The sequence below is a fragment of the Spodoptera frugiperda genome, chromosome 5 (genome assembly GCF_023101765.2).
Source record: "Spodoptera frugiperda isolate SF20-4 chromosome 5, AGI-APGP_CSIRO_Sfru_2.0, whole genome shotgun sequence".
In the NCBI taxonomy this organism is placed as follows: domain Eukaryota; kingdom Metazoa; phylum Arthropoda; class Insecta; order Lepidoptera; family Noctuidae; genus Spodoptera; species Spodoptera frugiperda.
Window position 1 is genome coordinate 6128650 of NC_064216.1, and position 14148 is coordinate 6142797.

General features: G+C 33.6%; 2 protein-coding genes across 2 annotated transcripts; both read left to right on the plus strand.

Annotated features, from left to right (window-relative positions):
• The first annotated feature begins 36 nt into the window (after positions 1-36).
• On the plus strand, positions 37-4931 carry LOC118271694 (sialin-like). Its single transcript, XM_035587849.2, has 12 exons — positions 37-115; positions 188-343; positions 532-638; positions 1372-1501; positions 1765-1849; positions 2033-2250; positions 2713-2868; positions 3067-3202; positions 3520-3647; positions 3763-3873; positions 4405-4526; positions 4702-4931. Exons 1-12 carry the CDS (start codon positions 89-91, stop codon positions 4817-4819), a joined length of 1494 nt encoding a protein of 497 aa, XP_035443742.2. The 5' UTR covers positions 37-88; the 3' UTR covers positions 4820-4931.
• Positions 4932-5554: 623 nt separating this feature from the next.
• On the plus strand, positions 5555-12347 carry LOC118271692 (arginyl-tRNA--protein transferase 1). Its single transcript, XM_035587848.2, has 8 exons — positions 5555-5776; positions 5848-5974; positions 6279-6550; positions 7002-7079; positions 8373-8569; positions 9206-9367; positions 9754-9935; positions 10340-12347. The coding sequence occupies exons 1-8, from the start codon at positions 5689-5691 to the stop codon at positions 10743-10745; spliced, it is 1512 nt and encodes a 503-aa protein (XP_035443741.1). The 5' UTR covers positions 5555-5688; the 3' UTR covers positions 10746-12347.
• The last annotated feature ends 1801 nt before the right edge of the window (positions 12348-14148 follow it).

Below are 14148 nucleotides of genomic sequence, written 5' to 3' on the forward strand. Positions count from 1 at the left end.
TGGTCAAATTGTATTTAATTTCCATTTGGTCATGGCTCAGTCACAGAACCTAACACTGACATTTTACACATATTTTTGGACATTGACAATGATTAAAATTAGGATACGTGCAATAGTGAGCAGTTGCAGTATTATGCAGTTATTTAGACGTTTGATCTATTTCTATAATGTTTGAATTCTGTTGTAGGTGGGAGTAATGATATTTCTTGGGTACTTTTTGATCTATGTTGTCCGTAATAATTTGAGTGTTCATATAGTCGATATGGCACAAGTGATGCTGAGAGATGACGATCTTCTGGATATAGAGAGTGTTGCGAAAAGGCGTTCGGCGAAGAGGACTGGGGTACTTAGATAATTTATTGGTGATTTAGTATAAACATAAGTATTTTAAAGTGGTTTCAAAGTTGTTGTTGTAAAGTAAACTCTATAGAATAACAATAAGAGCTATATATTCTTTTTCATATCTTTCAAAGAACGTTTATGCGACATTTATTAGCAATTTACGTTAAGTATTTCATCATAACTTTTCAGATGATGGACTTACTTAATTGGGATGACACTAAAGTTGGTAAATTATTCTCAGCCTATCACATAGGCTATTGCATTTGCTTCCCCATCTTCCATAGCTTTGGAGATAAGTAAGTGTAGTTAAAGTTTATGATTACTTATTATATAGCGACCGTGTAGCAACTACGAACTACTGGGAAGTTACTGTGGGCACCTACTGAAATTGGATTACTTACCGATTTCCAAAAGTAAATTCGACCTACAGTAATTTTCGAGAGGTTCATTGTTGCAATGCTGATTTCAAAGCCTTAAGACAAAATTTTAATCAACAGTTAGCCAGTAATGTGTTTGGTATATGTAGATATGGTGAGATGGATGCCTTATGATTAGAAAAAATGCACGTTACTTGATGAGATAGGTAAATACATTTCCTTATCGACATTGATCTCGAGTAGCATTCAAACAAATAGTACGTGCTAACGACTACCAGCGATTAAGTCGTTTCTGAGCAGTGCTTTCTTCTAGATGAAATATTTACATAAGGAACCTTGTAAAACACAACATAGTCCAATGAAACATGTAGCAATTGGAAATTTCGATTAGTAAAATAAAAAACGCTTGTTTATCCTATTATGGTTTTCGACTTGCTCACGTGACGGTTTGACTAATTATTTCAAGCCATATGGGGTTTATATTCATGAGAAATACCTACCGCAGTACCTACTTAATCAGGGATACTGGGACATACGACACAGGTAGGTATTGTCGTACAGCTACATGTTAAAGATTTGGGTTTCTTGCTCAACGAATTTTAAGACTACTAGATTTGTTTGAGGATAGGACTCAGTTTTATTTATATTTCAGATTGGGACCCACATGGGTGGTGGGTATTGCTGGCTTGTTATCCGGAGTGTTAAGCTGCCTAGCACCAGCCTCCGCTTACTATCACTTTTGGCTGCTATTTTTGGTACGAATTATAAAGGGATTTTGTGCTGTTAGTATCTATTGTCTTCCTACGTTATAGTAGAAAACGAGTTGTAGTTTCTTGAAAAGATTATTAACGTTTGTTAGTAGTTAAGCAACCATCACTCGAATGACGCCAAAGGAACTACATGTGACGGCAAAGATGATATAATCTTTCCAGTCTTCTGAATAAAATGTTGACGATCATCCTACCTAATTATTGTTGTAATTGATGTAATATGTTCCATTACTACATGTTACAAGTGCAATCTTATAACAATCTGTCTCATATAGGGCGCTATGCAGCCAAGCATGGTGCAAGTACTGAGGCATTGGGTGCCACCAATTGAAAGAAACCACTTTATGTGGGCATATTGTGGTAAGTTAACTTCTAATCTCCCATTGCAGTTATTAAAATTAACATGATACAGTGCATTCACATTCACAAATTATTGTTGATATTTTGTACGTATATTGAATTGTATTTTATCGACTTAGGTACTACAATAATTGGAAAACGTCTGACTAACAACAAAGTATACATACATGTATTTGTTACCAGGTATTACCACAGGAACTTTCTGCACGTTTCTTATGTGCGCCGCAGTGCACTACTACTCTCGATGGCCAGTAGGATTCTTCATAACCGGCGGGGTGCAAATCATCTGGTCAATTACGTGGGTCCTTATTGTTACCGATAGTCCTAAGCAACATCCTTACATATCTAATGATGAAGTGACGTATTTAACTAACACTATTGGCAACATATTTCCGATTAAAGTAAGTGTTGTAACGAATAATTTCTCAAGAACTCATAAAAATAAGTAGGCACGATGAGATATTTCCCAATGATACTTGGGTAGGGTGGTATAAGGAAGAATGATGAGAAAAACAAACACGTAGGTTCTATCTAGTTAAGAGATTTCATAATCGACAAACACTGGTTTATTCGATCAGGAAATTTAATCCAAGAACACGTGCTCACTCACGCGACCAGCGAGGTAGTGGGATATGGGTACAAACTCTTGCATTATCTTCGAGGACGTGTCGACGCAACTCTCTGGTGACATAAACAACATTATTTATGTAAATATGGGTGCTCCTTATATTTACAAGACAGTTGAAAACAAATATGAGAAAGTTTTGACGTCATCGAACTTGTGCCATGTTATGTTGGCCCTAATTTTATTTCCTCATACAGCCATAATCATAAATATGGAAAATTACCAAATTATGTTTCAGATGACTAACTCTCAAGCTCCTTGGAACTTGATTGTGAGATCTGCATCATTTTGGACACTCTGCATACTTAATTTTGGATACTCGTGGATGATAATCTCGCTTTGTCTTTTTGGTCCACTATACTACTCAAAGGTCTCCAAATTCAGCATTTACACTGTTAGTATATTACAAGTATCTGTTGCTCATGTAATATTCCCACTATATTTCATACATACATACGCATAACTTCATGCCTATCTCCCATGGGGTAGGTAGAGTAAATGGAACGCCAATTGCTACGAATCTTACGTACCTCCGTGTCGGTTAATTTAACTCTATTTCAGGTTAGAATAAATATCAATATTACTCTTTCAGGCATCAGCACTTACAGCCCTTCCGTTTTTCTTACGTTTAGTGTTGGGCACAATCCTTATTCAAACTTTTCAAAAGTACAAACACAGGCCTCGAGTAAGAAGGATTAACCACTTAAGAAAATATTTTATTGTTGTCTGTAAGAAATTTTATTTTCGTAACTTATCTAAGACTAGCCTCTCCCTACGCGGTTTTATCTGCCGTTTGGCTCTAATTGATCGTAGCGTGATGCTTTACTGTCTATTGTTTTTCTCGATAATTGGACAACCCAAGACAAGAGAAAAACCAGTAGTTCCGGAGATTATTTCAAACAAACAACATACATATTAATTATTAGATACATATTACTTAACCAAAATTTTAAGATTACAGTTCCTTTGCAGTATCCATATTGAAAGTAAATGCAAAAAGGCAATTAATGATTAGGTACTTATTAAAATTATTTGTTTGATTAAGCTCATGTGATCCCAGGACTTTTGATATGTGTTTCGTGGATGCTGCCAATAATACCGGGTCCTCTTCTACTAACTATAGCAGTGGCATTGACCGCTGCGGGAATGGACCTTACATTGGACCTGTGTTATGTAAGAATAACCACATTAACTCCTTAAAAAGTAATCTTTATTATTTCATAAAGTGTATTAAGCAAGTACAACAGTGTACTCTATAAATTTTAGGTTTCATGTTTGCTTTTTTCAGGAGCTTTCACCGACGTTTGTAAACTCACTTAACACTGTTATCAAAATAATTGGGAACACATCGGGTATAATAGTTTCCCTATGTGTTGGACAAGTAACATACAGATTTAGCGTAAGTATATTTTAGTCTCCTCTATAGGGGTCTCTAGATGTTGATTCTAGTGGTTCTATGGTGAACATATAGTTTCGACTTTTGACCTGATCCACTTACCTACTATAGGACGTGCATGCGTGCTGTGATTTCAAACCTAGTTTACGTCCAAGCCTTGGTCACAATACACCCATATATTTAAATACAATGCCATGTATGTGCAATTCTTATATAATGTAGGTTCATACAAGCCCATGGTTACGTGCAATCTGATTGATAGGTTTACAAAGAAGACGTGACTGTCCTGTTGGTCTACTGGTACAGATTTCAAAACTGAGGTCAATTTTCTATTAGAAAATGGGGTAGTAAACCAGAGAAGGTTCTTTGGAAAGCATTATTAACGAAATTCAGGAGGGTTTTATAATACATTTTGGTATAAATTACATACGTATTATTATCCGTCCGCACTATTCAGTATTCATATTAGGACTTAGATGTACCTTATGGTACTAAAACTAACCACCTATAATAATCATAGGTATTTTATTTTAGAACCTACCTATCGTCTGGAAGCATATTTGGTGTTTTCACGCCCTAATATTATTACTGAGTGGACTTATATTTTTAATATGGGGAGAAACTCACATACAACCATGGAATGAAACTCGAAGAGTGTAAGGATTTTTTAAATTTGTCCTGAAATAATACCAAGATAGATTAGTTAGAAAAGTAACCCTTTAGGTAATCACCATTGCTTGATTGCTCATATACCATTGCGATATATTTTACCTAGGTACCTCGATTATTCGATCAATAAAAATGTGTACACAAATTTTAATACTTTTTCAGGCGTCGAAATATAGGCTCGCGAAAATATACGATCAACCCTTTACCGTCAATATTGTCCAACATATCTGAAGAAGGCAGTATCAGATCATCAATGTTAAAGATTCCATCACAAAATTAAAATTAATACTCCGATTTACTTACATGGTTTGAAAGTTTCTTTTAGCTTAGATATTTTGTAATAGGTAGGAAAATTATTTTGAAGATCAATTAAGATATTGTAATTTAACTTATTTATTTGTTTAATTTTCACGTTGGATTAGAAATTACCTAAATCTGGAATTGTATCCGGTAGCTATATAGCAATAGGGTTATTCCTATTAACTATTTCCTTATAGGACTGGAAAAAAAGTGTGTGTGTCTGGTTACCAGAAAAAGGTACGTTACACCGTAATACATGATGTTTTGCATTTTTTTCACTATTCACAAACATATTTATCCTTTAAAACACTTGAGGTTGGTTAACGGTAGGGAGTCAAGTCTAAACCTCACCACTTAAAATAACCTTACGAGATTGACCGCGCTTATGAGGTATAATTAAGGCATATAATCACTATCTAATATCTGGCTTGATTTAATTATGCTTAAATTTAGACGAAATATATTACGTGGAGGACAAGGGGGAGGCTTTGGTTTAGCAGTGGACGTCTTCCGGCTGTTGATGATGATAATGATATTAAAATAATTTACTAATGATAAAGGACCGACTAACTACACTTAAAATATTAGCCTTGAGGCTGTAAGACAGCTAATATCTAAAAAATCATATTAAATGGGTAAGCAAAAAGACTAGGTTTCATGTTAAAAAAAGTAATATTTTTTGACATTTCTTTACGAGACTGTTTATTGTCAAATTTTGATTGTCACTGTCAGAACCATTCATTTATTACCCCTATTTTCCTATTCACTTCGGATTCGGTTGGTCAGCTATTTTAGTTCTATTGTTGACTAAACTGAATAATAAAGTGGTAATAATTCATAACTTACAAAATGCTGCGCAGTATTGTGGAGTATTATGCAGAACATGAACAGTATAGATGTGGATACTGTAAGAGCCCTGATACCAATTATAGTCATGGTAAGTTTATAAACATTTTCTTAATATTATGTCTGTTTATAACATAATCTTAAGTGGTTGTATTGATTCAGGTATGTGGGCTCATGCCATGACTGTAAGCGATTATCAAGATTTAATAGATAGAGGATGGAGGCGGTCAGGAAAATATTGTTATAAGCCTACAATGGAAGTTACTTGTTGCCCCATGTATACTATACGGTTTGTATTTTTTTCATAAAGTTTCTGCCTGTAGCTTGCTCAGGATCTTGGTATCAAACAATGAAGTGTACTACTATTTTATAATTTTTCCTTTCAAAGCTTTACTATAATTTTGAATGAATATCTCAAATCCATAACCAAAACTTTGTATAAATTAACATAATGGTATAAGTAGTAAGTATATAGTTATTCTGAACTATTCCCAATGACACAGAAAGCTATTTTATTGCTGAAATATTTGTTTGTTGTGTTATAAAATTCTAACTGGAATATTTTTAATGATACATTCAAATATGATATTTAGGTGCAGAGCTTTAGAGTTCAAACTGACTAAGTCTCAAAAGAAAGTGTTGAAGCGTGTGAATAAGATACTGGCCAGTCAAGATGCCGCCGCATCAGCTGGTGATAGTAAAAGGAAGATGTCTACCTGCAGCAGTGGTAGTGAAGTCCTAGCTGAAGGGTTCGAGGAAGGAGGTGAACAGTTCATTGAAACTATGAGAGACCATCAAGACTTGAACTTTGATGTTGTAAAGAACAGTGAACTGCTTGACGGCAGCGCTGGGGAACAAGCTGGAGGTTTGTATTATAATTTGTTTTTTCAATTAAATGCTCTTTGTTCATTGCAATAAAATCTATATTTCAGTGGCATTCCTTATTCAGGTAGAAATGCTTACTGCCATACTCAGAGTCATTTAATGGTTACTTAATCCAGTCCTTAGCAATTGTTTTTGGAACCAAATAGTTATTAAGGAACACATTAAGTTATCATGAAATGTCTCTGAGTGCGGCAGCTAATATCATAACTGTAATCTCTGCTATCCTACTAACATAGGATAGCTATACAGATTATATTTGTTGAAGAACATTTTAATTACACTTTATTATGTTAAAGTCATGTAAGGAAATTAAGAAAATTTTAATAATAAAAGTAGAGAATTACTCATTTTTAATCAATACGGCTGTCACACTGATTATGAGTTATTAAACAATATTGGAAAACTTATATTTTATGACTGTTTAATTTCAGATAGTATCGCACAGAAGGACTTAGCAAAGAAAAATGAACCTAAACCTAATTCTTCACAGGAGAAAATAGTGAAGAAAGGTTTGTTATAATTTTTATTTCTTTATCCTAGCTTTCATAGTTAACAATTTACAACAAATCATTAGAACTTAAAGTGGGATATTTACCATGTTTATTAATTTCTATAATAATAATATATCGTCACGCCTTTAATCCCTGAAGGGGTAGGCAGAGGTGCACATTATGGCATGTAATGCCACTGTACAATGTACACCCACTTTTCACAATATATGTTGTATGTAATAGGTGTGTAATAATGAGCCTATTGCCATATATCGGGCACATTTCCGGACTCCGTTCTACCAATGAGAAATTTTTGAAAAACCGAAAAAGCTCTGCTGTACTTCGCCCCACCCAGGGATCGAACCGGAGACCCCTTGCTCGGCAGTCGCACTTGCGGCCACTCGACCAACGTGGCAACCTTTATTAATTTCTGTTTGATATCCCCTTTTAAGTGGGATATACTAGTGACCCTTTTAAGTTTCATGGGTATGAGTAATGGACAGGCGTGACATAGAAGACAGGGGTATACCCAGTATCAGTTGCACATTTGAAAATTAAAAGATGCAGTCTTTTAAAATGTACTATGTTTTAGAGCAAAATAAGACTCATCTGTCCCATTCAAGCCTGAGTCATAGGGTAATTAAACCATTGTTTTAAAATTGTTATTTTTATGTAATTTCCTCTAGACTTTGATAAACAAACTCTTTTTATTAGCCAAGTAACAGAATGTACAATCGTATTTTACCATTTACGGATGTAGAATATTTTTATGTCACTTAGTAAAATAGTATCTAAAACACAATGATACATCTATTTAGTCTCTAAGTTAGATAATGAATATTGGGATTTTTTCCTCTCCATTGGTCTGTGGCTGCACTTTTTTTATTATTATTTTATTATGGAATAGGGGGAAAACGAGCAGACGGGTCACCAGATGGTAAGCGATCAGCGCCGCTCATGAATATACATACATTTACAAACATACAATATTACAATTGACACCCAAACCCGGAATAACAATTTGTGGGTCATGCAAAGACCGGGCGAGATTCTATTTTATTATTAGTTCTATTTTCTAAATTCTCAGCAATACATATACATCTCACGGAGTTTGGAATTGAGCCTTTGAATAACTTGACTAATGTGTTCTTGAATTGCAAGACAGCCTTTCGCATTCGACCCTTCGGAAAATAAAACATGTGTTAGTGTTGTTACAAAATAAAACATTTGTTGTTGTTAGTGTAATCACTTTTTTCTTCCACTTGAAAAAGTACTTTTCCATAAATCACAACAATCAATATTATTTTACAGAATTGCAGGAGCAGGAGCCGCCTGTTGCTGATAAACCATCACGTAAGAAAGCGAAGCAGTTCAGGCGAGAGAGGCGATTAGAAAAACTTAAAGAGAAGGGCATTAACGAGCTCCCTCCGACCGTGCCGAGGTTCAAAGAGAAACAGCTCGAGGACTATCTGAACGAGTTACCCGATGATGTCAAACATAAGCTAGAGGTACATGGTTTTTTTTTTTTTTTTTGAGGTGGCAAAATCGTCCAATGTCTTCTCCCGCCTTGGGCGAAGCGAGAGGGAGTGTCAGACTCTTACTGACTAAAAACCACCCCGTTCCTTATCCTGATTTTCGAGCCGGAGTCCCGGTAAACCCGCTAGGTAGTCCGCAGCTCCGGATCAGGCATAAGCCCTACTGGGCCGCATCTGAGAGGTACATAGTTACCATTCGTTTTTTTTCCAACCCATTGTGATTTTTTTCTCAATGACCATTTGCATTATAAGTCGAATTGTTAGACGTATTTCCCCAATCGATAACGATCGTATGAATGAGTTGTTGTTCGTCAATTGTTTTTTGTAGTGCTAATTCGTTTGTTATGGTGAATCTGCTTTGTCTGGTTGGCTAGTCATATTACAATGGCTAAGCAAGTAAGCTGAATTTGGGGTTCAGGCTTGGATTCGAGCTCCAATGAGCCAGAATAATTGTTCAGAATTCTCTATAGTAAACACTAGAATGAGTAAACATCTAATATCAAAGTGTGTCGCGGGTGTACCATACTAAATGGTACTTATTATGACTTCGTTTTCACTTCTAGGTGATTCCACACATTGTCTTGCTTACATATTAATATTTCTTTCTAGATAAAATTGGTAAGAACAGCACCTCCCAGCCCTGAATGGCTGGCGACGTCGAAGCAGGCTCACGAAGTGTACGTTAAGTATCAGACGACAATACACGATGATAAACCAGATAAATGTACTGAACCAAAGTTCCATGACTTTCTAGTCCAGAGTCCTTTGTTGGTAAGTATAATTTATTACTATGGGAAAAGTCCTTAGCTTTAAATTAGGGGAAGATGCAAGTCACACTTAAGTCTGTCACATAGATTTTTGAATAATAAACCATCTTTATGAGAGGTTATCATTTCAATATTCGCATTAATCACAGCTCTAGTCATTAGCACTACACATATTTGCCTAACGTTAAGAATTATAATTACGAATGTTTACGATAGATGTCGCTACTATACTCGATAGAACCGTGGATAACAATTTTATTCCGTGAAGTATTTTGTTGATGTTTTGAACATTATACAGGTATGATTTTCTTAAATAGATTTTAAACTTTATTTTGTTGTTCGTCTGCGCAAAATTCAATGTGAATTTAATATTCTTTTTCTTTTTATTAGGAAGAACATACCGAGGATGGTCCAGAGAGTGGGTACGGGTCGTTCCACCAGCAGTACTGGTTAGATGGCAAGATCATTGCCGTCGGAGTCATAGATATACTGCCCAAGTGCGTGTCTTCTGTCTACTTCTTCTACGACCCTCAGTATATGAACATGACTTTAGGAACTTATGGTGCGCTGAGGTAAGCTGTTTTTACGAACTAGTTTTGTAAATAGTCAAATTTAAAAGCACTTTATTTTCACGGTATTGAAACTTCATAATAGAATGAGTGTCAAGATTTTGAATCTCATGGTTTGAATTTGTGCCAGGTTACCATTCACTACTCTGATAATAATATAACTACCCGATAAGTTTAACTGGCATGTAGTTCCTTACATTTCTTGTATTGTAACTTTTGTCAGACATACTAAATTAAACTAGTTGAGTTCCTCGTCAAACGGTTAACGTGAGTAAACCGAAAAACTTAACACACAATTTACGTTCTATTTCATCTGGTAGATAGATATTGAAGCCATAATTTTCAATCAAACTACGTTTTAATTAAATAAAGTTATTCAAGTTCTGAAAATTGGTTATTTATTTTAGGGAGATCGAGTTCACAAAACAATTGCACTCCGTGTGCCCTAAAATCGAGTATTACTACATGGGATACTACATACACTCCTGCCGCAAAATGCGGTATAAAGGAAACTTCTTCCCATCAGACTTGTTGTGCCCGGAGACCTATAAGTGGTTCTCCTTGGAAGACTGTATTCCCAAGCTAGAAGCGACGCCGTACGCGAGGCTCAATCCTGATGTGGACTGCACCGATGACAATTATCCTGAAGAAAGCGACTTGAATTATATCCCCATGTGGGTGAACGGAGTCATAATGTTGTACAGACATTACAAGAGACGTACAAACGCCAAAGACAGCGACACTGGAGATCTCATGGAATACGCACGTCTGGTCGGCACCAAATCATTAAAGAGTTTAATTTTAGTTCGATAGACTTATCTTAATTAATAGTCCCTATTTCAATCAATTACAAGCCATAATTGAGTTTTAATGTAAAGCTTTTTAGTGTTTTTAAGTCCTTGCAGAAATATGGAGTGTTTACGTCAATGCAATAAACTTTTAAATAAATTATATTTATTACTTGTACTTGACTACCACCAAACTTAATTTTAATGCGTGATACTTTTTGGTTTTTTGTCTGTTTTTGTATGGGAACCACAATTGATGTTTAGATTTACATACATAGCTACATTAAATAGTATTAATGTTTGAATTAACGAAGCGTGAATCTTGGAATCTTAATAACATGTTCTTTTGTTGTGAACATGAGAACGGCGGATAGTTGGTAATAGACCTTGTAAAGGGAATGGCTGTCACACTACCGGCTCGCGTGTCACCGTGTCACGTCAACTTAATGTAGACCTATACATACATGTTGTTTATTAACATTTTACTAAAGAGTCGAAGCTCACTGTATACCAGTCAGAGAAGTAGACATTTAGAATTTTTCAACTTTATCGCTGTACAGAATGAAGCTTGGACACCGTGTTTTAACATTTTAATAAATTTAATACATAGTAATAATTGAAGTTATAATATGACTCTATAAATATTAGTGTTTTCAGCCTAACCCTGATATTTGTATTACGGTTTTCTACTAATCCGATTTATCAACACAAATTCCTTTGTTAAACGAGTAAATCGAAAAATCAGAAATAAATTATAGAGTAGTTCCGTGAATAATGTGTATTTAACACCTTAGTTACGTGCAATAATTCGTGTTTGTTACGTGCAATAAGTCCCATAAAATAATATTAATAAAAAACTGTTTAATCACATTTTAATAGTCAATCAATTAATATTTTAACAGTGTAGATTCACTGTTTAAACTTTAAACTATATAAACATAGCTATAAATATAATCAATTTTACCCTTAAAATGTGTAATTTTTCATATCATACTTTTATCCGGAAAAAAGTAAAATTATATAATTATTTTAATTACCTAGATAAAGTAGATAGGTAGTAAAAAATGTGTAGCTTTGCCATTAATGAACTACAGCGATGTTAAACGCATGTTTAATTATTATTTTATTGTTTAGTCCTACCTGCAATAATAAAATAAAACTATATTTTAATCATTTATGATTCCCAAAACCAAAATCGACGCCATATACTCAAACTCTAAGATACGTAATAATATTTCTAATCTTGAAATACAATTCTTGAGTTTCAACTTTAAAACCGGGAAATGTTCTATTTTCTTTTCGTATTCTGTGTATAATTTGAAATATCAGTTTATTTACTTTAATATCTCTATTTACAACAAATGGTAAGTAATTTTCTTAACAATCTTTACAGCTTATATCTAGTTTTCTTACACTTGTCAAAGTATTGTAAATTACTAGTTTGAGTATCGGGCGTTTATCCCACCTTAAATAGAAATACAAATAATGATTAGTACTTTACCGTAATATTACGTGACATGTACTTAACAGCATTATATTTAGGTAATTATTAACTAGTCATGTTTACTTCCTTTAGTTTGCGTTACTACATGATTTTATTTTAAATATAGATGTAATAGCCAAATAATTTTGCGTTTTATTTATGTAATTTGTGACCATACTTATCTTACGTAGATTGATTGGTACCTACATTACATGTTTAGACAATACGTTATTGTTTGATGAGAGTAGAAATAGTAGTGAGTTTGTAATTCAGTGTTACTCATGTACACACAAAAAATAAAATAAAAATAAAAATAAAAATAAAAATAAAAAAAAAATAAAATAAAAATAAAATAAAAATAAAATAAAAATAAAATAAAAATAAAATAAAAATAAAATAAAAATAAAATAAAAATAAAATAAAAATAAAATAAAAATAAAATAAAAATAAAAATAAAATAAAAATAAAATAAAAATAAAATAAAAATAAAATAAAAATAAAAATAAAATAAAAATAAAATAAAAATAAATTAAAAATAAAAATAAATATAAATAAAAATAAATAAAAATAAAATAAAAATAAAATAAAAATAAAATAAAAATATTTAGTTAATTATACTATTTTACAAAAATCTATTCAATATAGTTCTCTAGTTTACAAACGAAGTGACGAAGTCATTGTACTTACATACTCACATAATACAGCGCTTCGGTACTATTGCATTCTATGCGATCGTTACACGACTTCGGTTCATGTTATTGTTTTAATTCTTTATGATTTATAAACATCCATAGGTAAATGCTTTGTCATATTAAGAACGAAACCTCGTGTTCAATGGCACGTGCTGTTGTCTTTTTATCTTCACTCACGCACTTCTTTATGTCAAATCTGTCAATAGTAGATCATTATCTTAAGATAACAGATGTGGCCACGTTGCTTCTTGCTGCTGCAGCCATGAAGACTATCAAAACAAACATCTCAAGAGATACAAGAGATTTTTATAATCTTAGAATTTTGAAAGTATTGTTATCTAATCTATTTACGAGTATCCTTATTTAATCGATAAGCTTGTTGTCAATCAATCCAGATTAATCGATTAGGTCTATTAATGTTGTTGATATTGAACTAGGGAGGGATCAAAGAGCAGATCTTCTTTTTATCTTACTTTTATAGTAGGTAGGTTTACCTACTCACCATAAACGATTTTGTATTCATTTTTGCATAGGTACATACCAGGTAGGTATGACACGTCAGAAGGCATAATTTTATTTATTTGTTAATAATTTCATAATGATTTAGAGAATAAGAAACCTGGTAAATAAGTGCCTACAAAACATTTTTAATACACGAACCAGAAGCTAGGAGTAACCCTGCACGGCATATAGGTACCTACCATCAACCATCAATTATTTTTTATACTTAGCCATCGGTTATGTAATGTGGTAGGTATGTGGTACAATCGTTTGTTGCCAATTGTCTATATGTGCTTACTGTAGATGTATCTTGATTTTTTTGGCAAGTAAAAAATTACCAATGTTGAATCAGCAGATAAGTTCGGGCAGACGTGTAATATTTCTGTAGGTTTTTTATTTCTTATTGTAAGTACATGGCATAAATTTACACCGGGCTGTTGTCCCGCATCCAGAACTGGTCTTACGATACACGTAAGTCCTCATCGTTTATGAGAAAACGAATAAAAAGTGTACAACATCGCAAACCACTCGAGAGCAATGGCATTTTATTTAGATCTTGCCTCCGATGCTCCGTAATCGTTCCTATTATTTACTAAGCTAATTGTCTGAGATCCCTGTTGGAAATATTGTGATAGGATACTAACTATATGTTGGAGGTAGCGTGCATCTTTAAATTGTATAGTCCTTAATTTGATAGACCATGCTACTGATACCAAAAATAGTGTTAGAAAGGTAAGTAAACAAGATTGTCA

Excerpts from the sequence above, each read along its gene's own strand:
- LOC118271694 (XM_035587849.2), top strand. The coding sequence starts at position 89 with ATGATTAAAATTAGGATACGTGCAATA. Across the intron at positions 1,502-1,764 it reads TTATAAAGGGATTTTGTGCT|GGCGCTATGCAGCCAAGCAT; the intron begins GTTAGTATCTAT and ends TGTCTCATATAG. Across the intron at positions 3,648-3,762 it reads TTACATTGGACCTGTGTTAT|GAGCTTTCACCGACGTTTGT; the intron begins GTAAGAATAACC and ends TGCTTTTTTCAG.
- LOC118271692 (XM_035587848.2), top strand. The coding sequence starts at position 5,689 with ATGCTGCGCAGTATTGTGGAGTATTATGCAGAACATGAACAGTATAGA. Across the intron at positions 6,551-7,001 it reads CGCTGGGGAACAAGCTGGAG|ATAGTATCGCACAGAAGGAC; the intron begins GTTTGTATTATA and ends GTTTAATTTCAG. Across the intron at positions 8,570-9,205 it reads ATGTCAAACATAAGCTAGAG|ATAAAATTGGTAAGAACAGC; the intron begins GTACATGGTTTT and ends ATTTCTTTCTAG.